This window comes from Talpa europaea (assembly GCF_964194135.1).
Source record: "Talpa europaea genome assembly, chromosome: 5".
Classification (NCBI taxonomy): domain Eukaryota; kingdom Metazoa; phylum Chordata; class Mammalia; order Eulipotyphla; family Talpidae; genus Talpa; species Talpa europaea.
In genome coordinates this window covers 61,061-74,975 of record NC_140071.1, presented here as the reverse complement: position 1 = coordinate 74,975, position 13,915 = coordinate 61,061, and the positions used below count along the sequence as shown (strand labels likewise).

At 62.2% G+C, this 13,915-nt stretch overlaps 2 protein-coding genes across 2 annotated transcripts; one reads left to right on the top strand and one right to left on the bottom strand.

Moving 5' to 3' along the window:
* Window positions 1-453: 453 nt before the first annotated feature.
* On the top strand, window positions 454-4,103 carry CCDC127 (coiled-coil domain containing 127; the record flags this gene model as incomplete). The annotated part of the gene is made up of 2 exons (XM_084233874.1): window positions 454-574; window positions 3,433-4,103. The coding sequence occupies 2 exons, from the start codon at window positions 454-456 to the stop codon at window positions 4,101-4,103; spliced, it is 792 nt and encodes a 263-aa protein (XP_084090000.1).
* Window positions 4,104-10,050: 5,947 nt separating this feature from the next.
* Window positions 10,051-13,551, bottom strand: LRRC14B (leucine rich repeat containing 14B; the record flags this gene model as incomplete). The annotated part of the gene is made up of 2 exons (XM_084233906.1): window positions 10,051-10,866; window positions 12,677-13,551. The coding sequence occupies 2 exons, from the start codon at window positions 13,549-13,551 to the stop codon at window positions 10,221-10,223; spliced, it is 1,521 nt and encodes a 506-aa protein (XP_084090032.1). The 3' UTR covers window positions 10,051-10,220.
* Window positions 13,552-13,915: the final 364 nt, after the last annotated feature.

The following is a 13,915-nucleotide window of genomic DNA, read 5'->3' as shown; positions in this document are numbered from 1 at the left end:
GTACAGGCCAGAAGTGGAGGATGCGAGGATTCACCAGAGACAGAGTGGGGAGCAGAACAGGCGGATCTACTGAAACACACTTCTGAGGGGAGCAGCAGGAGACAGGAGAGGTCTGCAGCGCTCTGTGGGTCACTCCCTGGCCAGGGATCCAACTCATGCTGCGGGGGTGGGGGGACCATAGCTTGATAGCCCTGAGACTTGATCCCTGCCCCCCAGGAGGGCCCCCTCCAGAGCTGAGCTGCTTTTATCTGAAGTCTTGTGGGCTGGCCCTCCTTTTGATCCCGTAAGACTGCGTGCTGTGCAGACGTGCTGTGCAGGGCAAGAGGCCGAACTGAGCAGCACATTGGGGCGGGATAACGGATTCAAATGAGACACAGAAATGATGTGATGGTGTCGCGTTTCCTTCCTTTTACATGGTTAATGTTCTCATTGTTTACTTCTAGGTCTGTCTCCATGAATAACTTAAATGACCCCCCCAATTGGAATATTCAACCTAATTCTAGGGCAGACGGGGGAGATGGAAGCCGATGGAATTACGCTCTGTTGGTTCCGATGCTGGGACTGGCTGCTTTCCGTAAGTCTCGTTTCCCTAACTTGAGCATTCTCTGGGCTGGAAACGTGGAGTCCATAGACCCCGGTCTTCAGGAGCTGCTGGCGCACGTGTGTATCTGGCCTTGCCCGGTGTATTGGGCACACGACTTCACCCGCTGAGCCTCCGTTTCTGGCTGACACGCCTGGAGGGCTCGGTAGGCGGGCTCTGCTGAGTCTAAAACCATTACAGGGCAGCCCCAATATAAAACGGGTTGCTTGGCTGTGGGTCCTCACCTGCGCGCTTAAAAGGGACTTAATACTCCACTGACGCACACACAAAAGGTCAATAAAAGAATTAGTCGCACACACAAAAGGTCAATAAAAGAATTATTCACAGAGGACGGGGAAATGAGGAAATATACGACTCAGGGAGAAAAGTGGGAGGTAAAGTCTTAAATGCGTCATACCCGATCCACCAATCTGGACTCCCAAATGGCGCTCTGAGAGCTGGCCGCGAGCCACAAGCCATGAAACCAGGAGGCAAGAGACCCCCAAGGCCCGTGTGTCTGGTTTTTATACCAACCCTGGCTGCTTAACTCCACCCTCAGGTCACAGCCACCTTCCCTTTGGTGGTGATGGGATTTGTCTTTCCCAGTGTCTCGATGGCTTTGGTCTGGAGTAGGAGTGGAGTCCACGAAGCCTGTATGGAATTAGCTCAGGACATCCTTTTCCCCTAACAATTCCCTCCTTTCACTTTTGCCACCATTTCCTTGGTGATGAAGAACAAATATATGGATGCTGGGATACAGTCTCAGATGGAAGTTTTCCAGGGTTCCAGTATGAAAGAAAACAGTCCCTCCAGGTATTGTCCATTGTGGAAAGCAAAAGTCCTCCATTCCTGGAAAAACAGTTCATCAGTCCAAGCCAAAAAAAAAAAAAAACATCTGGAGGCATTAGCCAAAACAAGTCTAGTGGGCTGAATGCCCTCCCCTGCCCCCTGGCTGTGGGGCACGGTGCCTGACTTTCCACCCTTTCCCTTGGGTGGTTTTCTGATGTTGCATTTTGAGAGCTTGAGAGCTTGGCCACACTTGCAGGTTCTGGTTTGCACACGGGTGGACCTGTCCCTCTTCCTCCGAGCTGTGGCTTTCTCCGCATAGGGAGGCTTCCATTTGGATGATGGCTTAGGTCTCCGCCCGGAAGCCAGTGATCTGCTGCTGCTGATTCTCTGGGAGGCCAAGCCCACACAGCACACACCTGTCTCTGGCCTGGGCTCCTTCCAGCTGTGCCCAGGCAGATGCCTTCTGCTCTTCTGGGTGCCATGCGGGCTGCGCTGGGGCTTGTGGCTGCATGGGCTCTCCATGGCCTGCAAGTGTGTTGCCCTCCAATTTCAAGGGGCTGACGAACGCCATTCCGGGCACATGTTTGAAATAACCCCAGTGGGTCATGCCGAAGGGCTGCTGCCCATGGGCCTGGCATCCCTACTGCTGGTTGGGAGTGCTCGGTACACCCCACTTCTGCAGAGTCTGCGAGGGCCGCGTCACGCCCCCCCCATGACGCCCGCTCAGCTGAGGTTTCCTGATTCTCAGTATGAAGAGTGATATTTTTTCTTGTTGAAACCTGGGTGTTTGGGGTATTAGATCCTGCGGTGGGGTTTCCTCGTGTTGTTCTTCGGTTGCCTTTCCTGGACAGTGCTGGTGAGGGGCAGTCGCCCTCTTATTCTCAGGTGGGGTCTAGTTCCTCATACACCTCCAGCCCATGGACTCCCCAGGGAGGGGCTGGGCAAGAGCTGGGGTTGGACCCCACCTCACGGGGTCTTGTCACCTCCACTCCCCAGGGGCTTATTGTGACAACACCATGGGGGTGGGAGGAGCACCTCATTCCCAGCCTTGGCCCTTGGGGCCCTGGGCCCCCCGTGGCGTCCTAGCTGCCTCCTGTTCCTCCCCTTGTCCTTGAGCAGAGGTGACCCTGGGCCTTAAGGAGCCTCGGGCCGCCCCAGTGCCAGGTCTCTGGAATTGCAACCCTGGGGGGTCCGGACCCCATCACCACTTGGTGGGCCCCTCTCACCTGCTCTGCCTCTCCTCAGACCCCCTGTGGCCGCCACCTCCTGGAGGCCTTGGGCAGCTCCATGCCGTGAGGCCAGCACTGGTCCATGGGCGCATGGATTCCCATGGGAGTTATCTCGCTTGACTGGGCCCCCGCATCCCTGCCTGGCCTCCCGCATCCCCTCAAGTGGACATGGTGTCACCCACGCTGAAGCTGCAGAGGAGGCCTGAGTGGCTGGACAGTGCCTGGGCAGCAGAAGGGGATGGCCGGAGCCAGCCGCCTGCATCTGGGCGGGAGAGAAGCCTGGGTTGCGTGACTTGCTGCGTGGCCGTGCACCCTGTCCCCGGAGACTTGGCTGTCCGTGCTCAGGTTTTGTGGGCCCGTGTGCTTGGCTGTCATTGCCGGACAGGTTGAGTTTCTAAGGACGGGCGGGGGTGGGGGCAGGGGGGTGTGTACCGAGAGTATCGTGCGCTGCCCCTGCAGCTGCGGGTGGGAGTCACAGCAGAGCCTGGCGCCGGGGCTGTGGGCTCCTCTCTCTGACCCCGGGGGCGCTGGGTTTCTCTGGGTGGCCGCCTGGCCTGCCGCTCTGGTGCGTCCCTGCACCGGCCTCTGGGCCCTGCCCGCAGCATGGCTGGAGAGGGCAGCGCTTAGCCCTAGGGAGAGGGCATGCTCAGGGAGACCTAGTTTGGTTTTAAGGTTAGAACTTTGCATTTTTGAGTTTGCTACAAAATCCTGTCTGTGCCTGCTCTGGGCCTGGACCCGCAGTGAAATGCTGCCTTTGCTGCGGCATGTTTTCCTTAAACAAAGGCGGTGGAGCTTGGCTCTGACTGTCTGCGTGTATGCTTTTGCTTACTTCAGGCTGGATCTGGTCTCGGGAGTCCCAGAAAGAAGTAGAGAGAGAGCGGGACGCCTGCCGCCAGAGCACCGCGGCTTTCCAGCGAGACCTGGAGGCCAAGTACGGGGCCGCACTCTCTGAGAGCCGGCGCGCCCTGGCCCAGCTGTCTCTGGAGCTGGAGAAGGAACAGAACAGAACGGCTAGTTACCGGGAAGCCCTCATTTCTCAGGGGCGCAAGCTGGTAGAGGAGAAGAAGCTTCTGGAACAGGAAAGGGCCCGGGTCCTGCGGGAGAAGAGGCAGCCCCTGCGGAGTGCGTACTTGCGCTGCCTGGGCCGGGAGGAGGACTGGCAGCGCAGGGCCCGGCGTCTGCTGGGGGAGTTCGAGGAGGCCCTCGCGGAGAGACAGAGCATCTTCTGCAGCCGGCTGCTGCCCCGCAGCAAGCGGCTGGAGATCGAGAAGGACCTCCTGGTCCGGGCGTCCACCGACCCGGTGGCTGCTGAGCTGGAGATGGCCGCTGGCTTGACCGACATATTTAAGCATGACACGCACTGTGGTGACGTCTGGAACACCGACAGGCGCCAGAACGGGAGGCTGTTGTGGCTCTATCTCAAGTACTGGGAGCTGATGGTCGAACTGAAGAAGTTCAAGAGCGTGGAGAGAGCCCTGCTGGACGAGCAGGGCGGGGCAGAGTGACCCTCACAGCCCGCTCCAGCGGGCGCCCGTCCTCTGCCTGTGCCCGGGGCGGGGACCCCTCTCCCTGATGCCCTTCCGCTGGGATGGTGCCGCCCCCAGCAGGACGGTGACCTCCCGTTGCAGCCCCGAGTGGCGTCCAGGGTCAGACACAGACCTGCCCCAGATGTAAACAATGTTCTCAGTGAATTGTCGCCTTTGGTTACTTGTCTCCTAAAATTAAATTTAGAAGTTGAAGGTCACAGACAGAATTGCTGAAGGCACGAGAAGGCGCTGCAGGCCGCAGGCCTCTGCGTTGTCTGCACGATCCCCCCATCACAGATGTGTGGGGTCCAGCCGGCACCCTGGCGCAGGGGGCTATGTCTCTTCCTGGGCAGACCTTTATTAGCAATGACGTGTAATTAAAAAAATGCCTGCTGGTTTTCACCTTTTGTGTGTGTGACTCCTTGTTCTTTATGAAATGGTTTCACTAGATTGTCTCAGTTTTTACCATAAAGTAAGAGGCAGATGGGCACCTGTGGCTGCATGCCCCCAGGTCTGAGCAGCCCCCTAGGCTGGTGGTGTGGCCCAGCCCAGCCCTGTGCAGCCTGTTCTGTCGTGGCCTCCTTTGGGCTGTCGCAGCCCTGGCTCGGTGTTCGTGGGGGCTGGTAGGACACGGCTCCAGCCGGGCCCACGGCCTTTCATCGCACAGGAGGACGCAGGTGGGGCGGGATGGACACGCGGTTCCAAGCCCCTCCTGGGTTCTCAGGGCCCCCCCGGCCCGTGGCTGCAGCAGGCCTGGGCATCCTGGTTAGAGGACGCACACCCTTCAGAGGACGCAGGTGTCCAGCCCAAACTGCACGTTTGGGTCTCGTGGCCCTTGCAGAGTGCAGGTTTCCAGACGCAGCATGGCCCGCCTCCTGGAGGACTGCAGCCCAACCTACTGTGTGGTCCCCAGCCTGGTTTTACAGGTGAGGGGGTGGGGCTGAGACCTGCATTGGGTGAACTGGGCGACCTGCCCCAGGCGGCCAATCAGGCCGGTTGCCTGGGGTCGGTGGCCAGGTTGTGTGGGTTTCACGTGGAGCAGTGGTTACTTCTCCCTCGGCCCTGTTAGGAGATGGGTCGACTCAGAGAGCTCGAGTCTGCTAGGTGCTTGCGCCCCGGCTCCAGGCAGCCCCGCTGCAACCGTGGCTGCCGTCTTGGTCTGAGCAAAAGTGGCTTCAGGGGCCTCCCCGGTGGCGCAGCGGTTGAGCGCTGGGTTGCGAATCTGCCCGCAGCCTCTGAAGCGCCGGCTCAATCCCCGGCTCGATCCCCGGCTGCTCCCCGGCCACCGGAGGAGGGTCCCACATGGCGCGCAGACCTCTCCTGCCGCCCGCTGCTCCCCTCAGCAGTGTCCTTCGGTCCTTCTGCCTGCTCTGCTCCCCGCTCTGGCTCTGGTGAATTCTCTCACCCTCCCGCGCTTCTGACTGTACCCAGTGCTTGTATAAGTAAATAAATAAATCTTAAAAAAAAAATCTTGAAAAAAAAAAAAAAACAAAAACAAAAAAACAAAAGTGGCTTCAGGCGACTTGGACTAGAAACGCGCTCCTTGCGTTTCCTGGCCATGCACATTCTAGCTCCTGTCACGTCTCTGACCTCCTGCATGACCTGTGCAGGGGAGGGGGAGCTCTCGGGCCAGTAAGACAACCCCCACCCCTGCGGGAGAAGCGTGCACTGCCGTGAACACCTCTGGGTCCCGACCCGGGGCTGCAGGCACTTGGGGCACGGCAGATCCGCCTGGGGACTTGGCCAGCGTGGTCACAGGATTCTGTTGCCCGGCATCTGCTCAGCTGGTGTCGGCGCAGCTGGCCACATGCCAGCCAGTGAGCGGGCTCGGCCCTCGCCCTTCTCGTGGGCTCCTCACCTGTCGAGCAGTGCTTGGGCCTCCCGCCCCTGCGCGCTCGTAACACTTGGATGGACGGCGTCCTGCTTTTCTCTTGGCTTGGTCTTTAAAGGGAGGCCGGCCGCCCAGCCAGCCAGTAGTGAGGCTCGGGGAGCGCTGAGATGCGCTGGCGAGGACAGGGTGAGCCCCCAACCTCTCAGGGCGAGAGAAGTGCTGCATGAGACAAGACTCAGCTGACTCTGTCGGAGACCCTGGAATAATATTTCAGTGTTCTTTGCTAAGAAGCTCTTTGAGACCGACGTGCTTTATGTTGGTTATTGTGGGGCTCGCCGTGTTTAAGGACAGAAAGGGAGTGAGCAGCGTGGCACTGGCCACCCCCAGCACGGCACAGTAGGCAGGAGCCGATTCTGCGGCTCATGGGACCAGGGGCCCCCGCGGGCCAGGAAGGACATTTCACTCCAGTCAGGGCGAGAAAATACCAGGGAAGCCTGTGAGTTATGACAGGGTCAGGAGGGTCACTCAGGAGAGGGGAGTCCCCGGGGACAAGGTCGCTGGCCCGTGTCCCCTAACTCAGGCCTCCTCGTCGGAGGCACTGGTGTCAAAGACCAGAAGCAGAGCCCAGGGCCCACTCTCGGCCTCGGTGGAGGAGGCCTTTTGAGTTTTTTATGACTGAGACAGGACAGAGGAGGCCAGTGAGGGAAAAATGTTGGTCTGGAAGGAGCAGTGCCGGCCACACCGCCAGTGGGCCTGGTGGGAACGTTGCCCGGAAACGTGCCGAGATCTGCCGGAGAGTTTCCCGCCATTATCAGGGTAAACTGAGGCAAAGCCGATGTCCCTGCTGCGCTGCCCCATGGGGACAGCCTGTGGGCCCCTCCCTCAACCCCCTTGCTCTCCGGCCTCTCTGCAGATTTCTCTCTCCTCCTGAGGCAGACACTGAGCTGCTGGTGTGCAGCGAGGGCCCGGCCCTGACGTTGGGCTCCGCTCTGGAGGGCGCAGCCGCCCGCTGCCCGCTGCGGAGGGAGCCTGCTGGCGAGGGAGGGTGCATGGAGCAGCGGCAGAGTTAGCGGAGGGAGGGTGTTCCCAAGAATACCTTCCCAGTAAAGCTCCAGTGTTCCCCCCTCAGGCAGGACCGGCCAGACAAGGCCTGAAACCCCACCTTACCCTTAAAGCGTTGTGTGAATTCGGGGGGCTGCAGTCAGTTGTGGTGGTGGAAACGGTCTTTCATTAGCCCTGTCTGGGGATGGGCACATTCTGCTGTTGCCTCTCACTGCTGCTGTGATTTCTGCTTCTGCTGGCGGATCTTTGCTTGGCCAAGTTGATGGGGCCGGGGGACGGCGCGGCCCACCCGCGCGGGAGCCCCACAGCACAGGCTCGAATGCGCCTGACCGGCGGTCTGCCAGCTCCAAACCAAAACTCTGCTTTGGACTGAGATTCCTGTCCGATGGTGCCTGCGGGAGTGCCAGGCATCGACCTGTCAGAGGCCCCAGGGTCCAATGATGGGGCTGGTGACTGGTGCTGGGGGCCAAAGGTGAGGGACATCAGGAGCAGCCATGACAGGCGGTGCTGACGGGCAGCTCGAGATGGACGGCAGGATGGCTCCGCAGGGTGAGCTAACCACATCCAAGGCCAGTGGCTTGTGGTCTGAACAGACGTGCTGCTTCTGGACAGTCCTGCCCCTGCTTGTTGGCTCTGGGCGGGACGGGCAGCAGAACCCGGCCCATCCACTAGCACAGTGATGGGGCTTCAGAGGCCCTGTCCCTGCTCAGCCACACGAGCAGACACCGGAGCCTGCCAGACGCGCTCGGTCAGGACAGAGGGAACTAAGCTCCTCCAGGCGGGCAGGGCCTGTACCCCTCTGAGACCTTCACCCCATTAATCCTCAGGAACAAGGTGGGTAAAATCCCTCAGCGAGGAACGTGTAGGGCAGGAGACAGTCTGGTGATCTCAGGCAACTCTGTGACGGTGGGTGTGAACTCGGCTGAGGCCGACCAAGTCGTTACAAGTGGAAAGTTTTCTCCGCTGGAGAGGCCAGTCCAGTCCCTGCCCACAGCCTCCCCGACACACTCTGCAGGCGAAGGGAAGTCTCCCCACCATGGCCACTCAGGCCCAGGCCAGCCGTGGCCACGGCAGGCAGCATCCGCCCGGGAAGGTGAGCAGGGGCCCTGGTTAAAGGGCCCAAGCAGCACCCCCCACCCCTCACCCGGGCATCACGGAACCATCCTTGCTGCCACTCCCCCTGCCTGGCACGGGCCTTGGTGTGTCCTGCTCCATGTGGCGGGGCTGGGGACCCCAAGAACCAAAATCCGGAACCCAGCTGAGCGACCCGCCACAGTCAGACACACACGTCCGGATGACTCAAGCTAGTGGAGACACCGGCCCCAGCGATGGCGGTGGGCTGGGGCAGTGGGTGGGGGTGCTGGGTGCAGGGCACGGGGCAGTGGGCCCTGCCGTATGTCTTCCAGAAGTCAGCTTCATTTGCTTGGGGTGTCTGCACAGCGTTGTGGCCACTGAATGCACAGAGCCACTGCACAGGGGTCAGGTGGGGTGCATCCCTGAGCTGGAGTGGTTTAAAATTGAGGTCTAGGGCCTGCGGGAGAGTGTGACTCTGCACCAGCATGCCCCAAAGGCAAGAGCTCACAGCGGGCTCGTGGGGTGCAGATGCAGTTTGCTGGCACATCTAATTCTCCCTGTCCCCCCATCCGAGCTCTGCTCTCCTGGGACACACCCTGACTGCCCCCCAGGCCCAAGGGGGGCCCGGAATCCACGGCCCTCGTCCAGGGCAGTCAGCGGGAGGCAGCTCCCGGCCCTGGGGCTGCACGGCCCTGGGCGTCAGCCTGCTGACCAGACGGCCCGAATCTAGGACGGTGTCCTTGGCCTGGCCCTCTTTGCCCACGTGCCTTTGGCGGGGCAGGTGGCCTGGGCAGCCTCCCCCTGCTGCCTAGAGGGGCCAGCCCAGTGCCGCCAGCCCACTCTAGGCCTGCGGGGCTTCTCGTACTGAGGCTGCCTCTGCCAGGGGCCATGCACTCTGAAGTGCCAGAGCTGGGTACTCCCGGGCCTGAGCAGACAGGCCGGCCTGAGTCCTGGCGCCCCCTCCCTGCTCCGCAACTGCCACGTGCACCTCCAGCCACTTGTCTGCAAGAACAGGCCCGGGGGCCTCCCTGGTGGCGCAGCGGTTGAGCACTGGGTTACGAAGCTGCCCGCGGCCTCTGCGGCGCCGGTTCGATCCCCGGCTGCTCCCCGGCCACTGGAGGAGGGTCCCACATGGCGCGCAGACCTCTCCTGCCGCCCGCTGCTCCCCTCAGCAGTGTACTTCGGTCCTGCTCCCTGCTCTGGCTCTGGTGAATTCTCTCATCCTCCCGCGCTTCTGACTGTGCCCAGTGCATGTGTAAATAAAACAAACAAACAAACAAATAAATAAAAATCATAAATAAAAAATAAAAATACATGCCTCTTAAAGAAAAAAAAAGAACAGGCCCGGGGCTGAGGGTGCCCATCCCCCGCACCCTGGCCCTCCTATCGCAGCTGCTGGCTCGCCTGGGGCCTGCCACGCAAGCAGGCCTCATCAGGACACCCCCAGACCGTGCCCCGCAGTCGGGAACCGTCACATCGGGAACCTTGGCCCAAGTATGAGCACAGCCCGAGGCACCCTCCCTGTGGGGTGAGAGGTGGGAGGGCCCAAGGGTCCCGCAGGAGGGTCCACCTGTGAGTGCCCAGAGTTTCAGCGGGCGAGGGTCTGACCACATCAAGCTCTAACCACCTTGAGAAATCGTTTAATTTTCACACTCAAATTCTTTCAAGTGTTCTCTATCACACTGAACTCATGCCACGCTGGCATCAGCACACCCTGCTTGGCCTGCCAGGCGCCTCACGCTAGCTCTCTGCACAAACCGGACCTCGGAGGAGGGGATGAAGCAACCCGGTCAGCCTCATCGTCTTCCCAGAGGGCCTCCGAGCGCGGCAGGGCCTCGAGGGCGGCGTTTTCCTCCAGCGACAGAGCCTTGGTCCAGGCCCCACGCTCTCTGGCAGACCGTGTCTCCGGGCCGGGCCTGCTGTGCCGTCTTGGGCCACTCTGCTCTGTCATTGCCCCTCGGCTGACAACCACGGCTACCTCTCGCTCCGCCTCAGGCTCCTGCCCCACCGCCAGCCTCCAGGCTTCACCCCAGCCCGCCGCCTGCTGCGCTCTGGGCACCTGGCTGACCGGTGGCGGGGTGGGGAGGGTTGGGGGGGGTGGCGGTCACCAGCGCAGGCCCTAGGCTCGGCTACTCCATCTGTCTCAGCGCCCTGGACAGGTTCTCCAGCGCGGCCCTGAAAGCCTGCAGCAGGCGCGCACCCAGCTCGCTGCCTGTTTCTTGAAGGTCAGGGTCGAAGCTCCCGTGCAGGGGTGTGGAGACCTGGACGTCGGCCCGGCCAGCCTGCAGCAGGTCTGCCTGCAGCTCTGCGGCGATGGCCTCGTATTTCTGCTGGTCGAACTTGGATTGGGTCAGCTCGTCCTGGGGGTAGGGGACGCCCGCGGGGTAGCAGTCACTGGGCACAGGGAGCTGCACGCCCCGCAGCTGGGGCAGTGTGCACAGGGTAGCCAAGAGGTGCCGGAGGGCGCGGGCGGACAGCGGGTTCCCCAGGAGGCGCAGCTCTTGCAGCTGCTGGCAGGGCCCCAGGGCCACGGACAGAAGCCCCACGTGGCCATCCTCCAGACCACACTCCTCCAGGGTCAGGGTCCTCAGTGTTGCTGCGGCCCTGCCCAGCAGCCGGAAGAACGTCGAGGGGTACAGGCTAACCAGGGGGTGCCCACTGAGGTCCAGCTCCTCCAGGTGGGCTGCGTGCATGCTGTCGGCGAGGAAGGCCAGGTCGGCGTGGCTCAGGGAGCAGTTGGCCAGGTCCAGGACGCGCAGCGGGGTCCGCAGGGGGCTGCAGGCAGGGCAGAGAGCATACAGGTGAGGGAGGCCGCAGGGACCTGGGGGCCAGGCACGTAGCCACAGGCCACCAGCCGGACACCATAGCTCGAGGGCTGGGAGCCAGTTACACTCTCATGTGGCTGGATGAGGCCAGAGCAGGCGTGTTTGTGACGCGGCAGGTCACGTGGCTGGGAGTCTCTGACCGTGAGAGGCTGCCTCTGGGAGGCGCTGAGCTCACCTGTGTGGCTGGCGGGTTGACGGCCGTGAGCGGGTGTGGGGGCAGTCACGCGTGGCCACAGCATGTGTGCTTGTGCACAGGGGGCTGCTCTGTGGGCTCCACCTGTGTCCAGACAGGCCTGCGCTCCTGTGTGGTCAGGGGGTGGCGCAGAGCTCTGGGGAGAAGCCCCTCACGTGTGGCTGGGACAGGTGGGGAGCTTGCGGGGCAGGAGACACCAGGTTTCTCTCTGGACGAGGAGGTGGAGCCCACACAGGCTAGGCGGGGAGGCCTCCAGCCCCAGAGCTCCAGGACAGAGTCCCTGCAGGTTCAGGGTGGCAGCTGGCTCAGGTGCTCTGCCCTCCAGCGTGGTGCTGGGTCTCGGGGAGGTGTGTCTGGGCCTCAGGGGAGCCCCAGTCTGCTGAGGGCCCAGTAAAGGCAGGTGCCGCCTGTGCTCCTGCTGGGGCACACCCACTGCTGCCTCCGACCTAGACTCCGCCCCTGCCCAGAGAGCTGTTGCCAACAGCCCCTCCCAACTTCGAGACCCCTGACTGGTGCTCACCCATCTGTGGCTGACCCTGCTGTGCCCAGAGTTTGGCTTCTAACTGTGTGTCAAGGTGCCCTCACCCCTGTACCCCACATGGGACCTTCTGAGCTGCAGGCGTGAAGTGGGCATTGGAGGTCTGCATGTTAAGAGCTGGGCACTTGGGGTCCTCCACCCCACACACAGCTCGGTGCCGTGTCCGGCCGCAGCTGACACCACACACTCTGCTGACCCCACACTCTCCCTGCTGACCCTGACCCCTTCTTGCTGACCTGGACGCTCACTCTGGGGACTGGGGCTGCAAGTGCCTGCTGAGAGCACCGTGAGGGTGCTGGGGCGATGCCCCTTGCGCAAGTGCCAGGCCTCTGCTCCAGGCCACGCAGCACAAGCCCTCCCTGGCCACCTGCCATCTTCCTCTGTTGACTTTTCTGGGCCGGGACAGCCTCTCGGTCGGACCAGGGCCCAGCTGGAGGACAGAGCATGGCAGCCTGTGTGGCATAGGGCAGGGGAGTCCGCTGCGGGGCATTGCCCTGTAGACACACGTCCAGGCTGAGGGCCCAGGCTGGCCACAGGCAGGATGCTCTCTGGGCTCCCGCTCTGGCAGCAGGACCCTAGGCCTATAGCAGGCCAGCGGTGGGGGGGGGCGGGCGGGGGATGCCAGGCCACCTGCCAGCAACTCCCTGAGTGGGCCCAGAGCAGGCCGCTGCTTTCCTGGCCTGGCTAAGCCTGCAGGGACTGCAGCAGCAAAGCCTGATGGCACCAAGAGTTGGCACCCAACAGAGTGACCGCTGGTCAGCCGGCCAGGGCTGCTGTCACCCAATGAGATGGTGGAGTCCTTTCTTTGTTTTCTGAGTCCCCCCGCCCATGCCCTTCTGTGGGGGCCTGGGCTGAAGATGGGGGCATGGTGTGGGGGACTGATGGCTGTGGAGGGCGGGGCCCCGTTTTAGTGCTCCTGGTGCATTCTCAGCCTGGCCCCGGAGGCCCGTGTCGCCCTGATGCCAGCCGAGAGGCCATGGGCAGGCACTGTGACCGCCCAGCAGCCCTCACCTGCTCACCCGCACTCACCCGAGCAGCCTCTGGACCTTCCCGGTTAGTGTGGAGAAGGCCACGCTCAGCTCCGCGAGCTGTGTCATCCGGCTGAGCTCCCCGGCGATGGACGTGAGGAGGGCGTCCTGGCTGTCAGGGCCAGGGTTGTAGGCGGGGGTCGTGTCGAAGGCCTTGGTGGGCAGGGTGAGTGAGACCAGCTGGGGGAAGCCCAGGGCCAGCAGCTGCTGCACAAGGCCGGCATGCAGCCGCACACTGTGCACCACAGTCAGCCGGCGCAGCTGGCTCGGCCCGGCCAGACGCAGCACATGCAGGAGCTGCCCGGGGTCCAGGCTGTCTGCCCGGAAGGACAGGCAGTGCAGACGCAGTGGGCCGCCCCCTTCCAGGGCCCGCACTGCCACCTCCAAGTTGCCCTCGGTGACGAAGAGGTCGGCAAGGACCTTGAGCGGGCGCCCTGCTGTAGGCCCCCCTCCCTGTAGCCCACAGCAGGTCCTGGCCAGCAGCTCAGTGCGGCCCCACCGACCCAGTGCCCTCCCACAGGGGCAGCGTTGCTCCTGCACATCCCGCAGGCCCGTGAGGTCGGCCACCCTCAGCCGCCCGCCCCCGGGCCGCAGCACGTGGTCTGCAAGGCCCTGTGCACAGGCCTGCAAGCAGACCCGGCAGGCCCGGTCCCGCAGGTCCTGGGGGTGGTCAGCGCTCGGGCCCAGCAGTGCGCTCAGTAGGAACTCCTCCAGGGGCCAGCGCTCCAGCAGGAGGCGGACCAGCTCCGCCCGCTCCAGCAAATAGCTGGCCTTGAACAGCAGTGGGTAGAGACTGTGGGCCACTCCGGCCAGGCTGGGGGCCACCTGGGGGTGGGATGCCAGGGCCTCTGCGGAGAGGGCACGCAGGGATCGCATGGCGCCGTCTCCCCAGGCGTCTGCCCTCTGCGCTCTCCCTGCAGCTGTTGTGGCTGCTGGCCTTTGGGCCAGGATGGTGGGCCAGCTTGCATCACCTGACTGCTATTTCAGTCCTGGGTGCCTGAGGCGCTGGGTGTGGAGTGACTGGAGGAGGCCTGTCTCCTGCGGCCTCCAGGGAAGCAGAGCACATTTAAACATTGAGTAAAGTATCCACAGGCAATGTTATAACCTTAAGGCATGCATACTTCAAATTCAGCCATCAAGTTTTGAGCTAGTTTTTGATTACCAAAATTTTAGATTGTGATCTCAAAATTTGGGATTTCTTATTAGAATTTATATAGGCACCATTTATATACAATTAGCC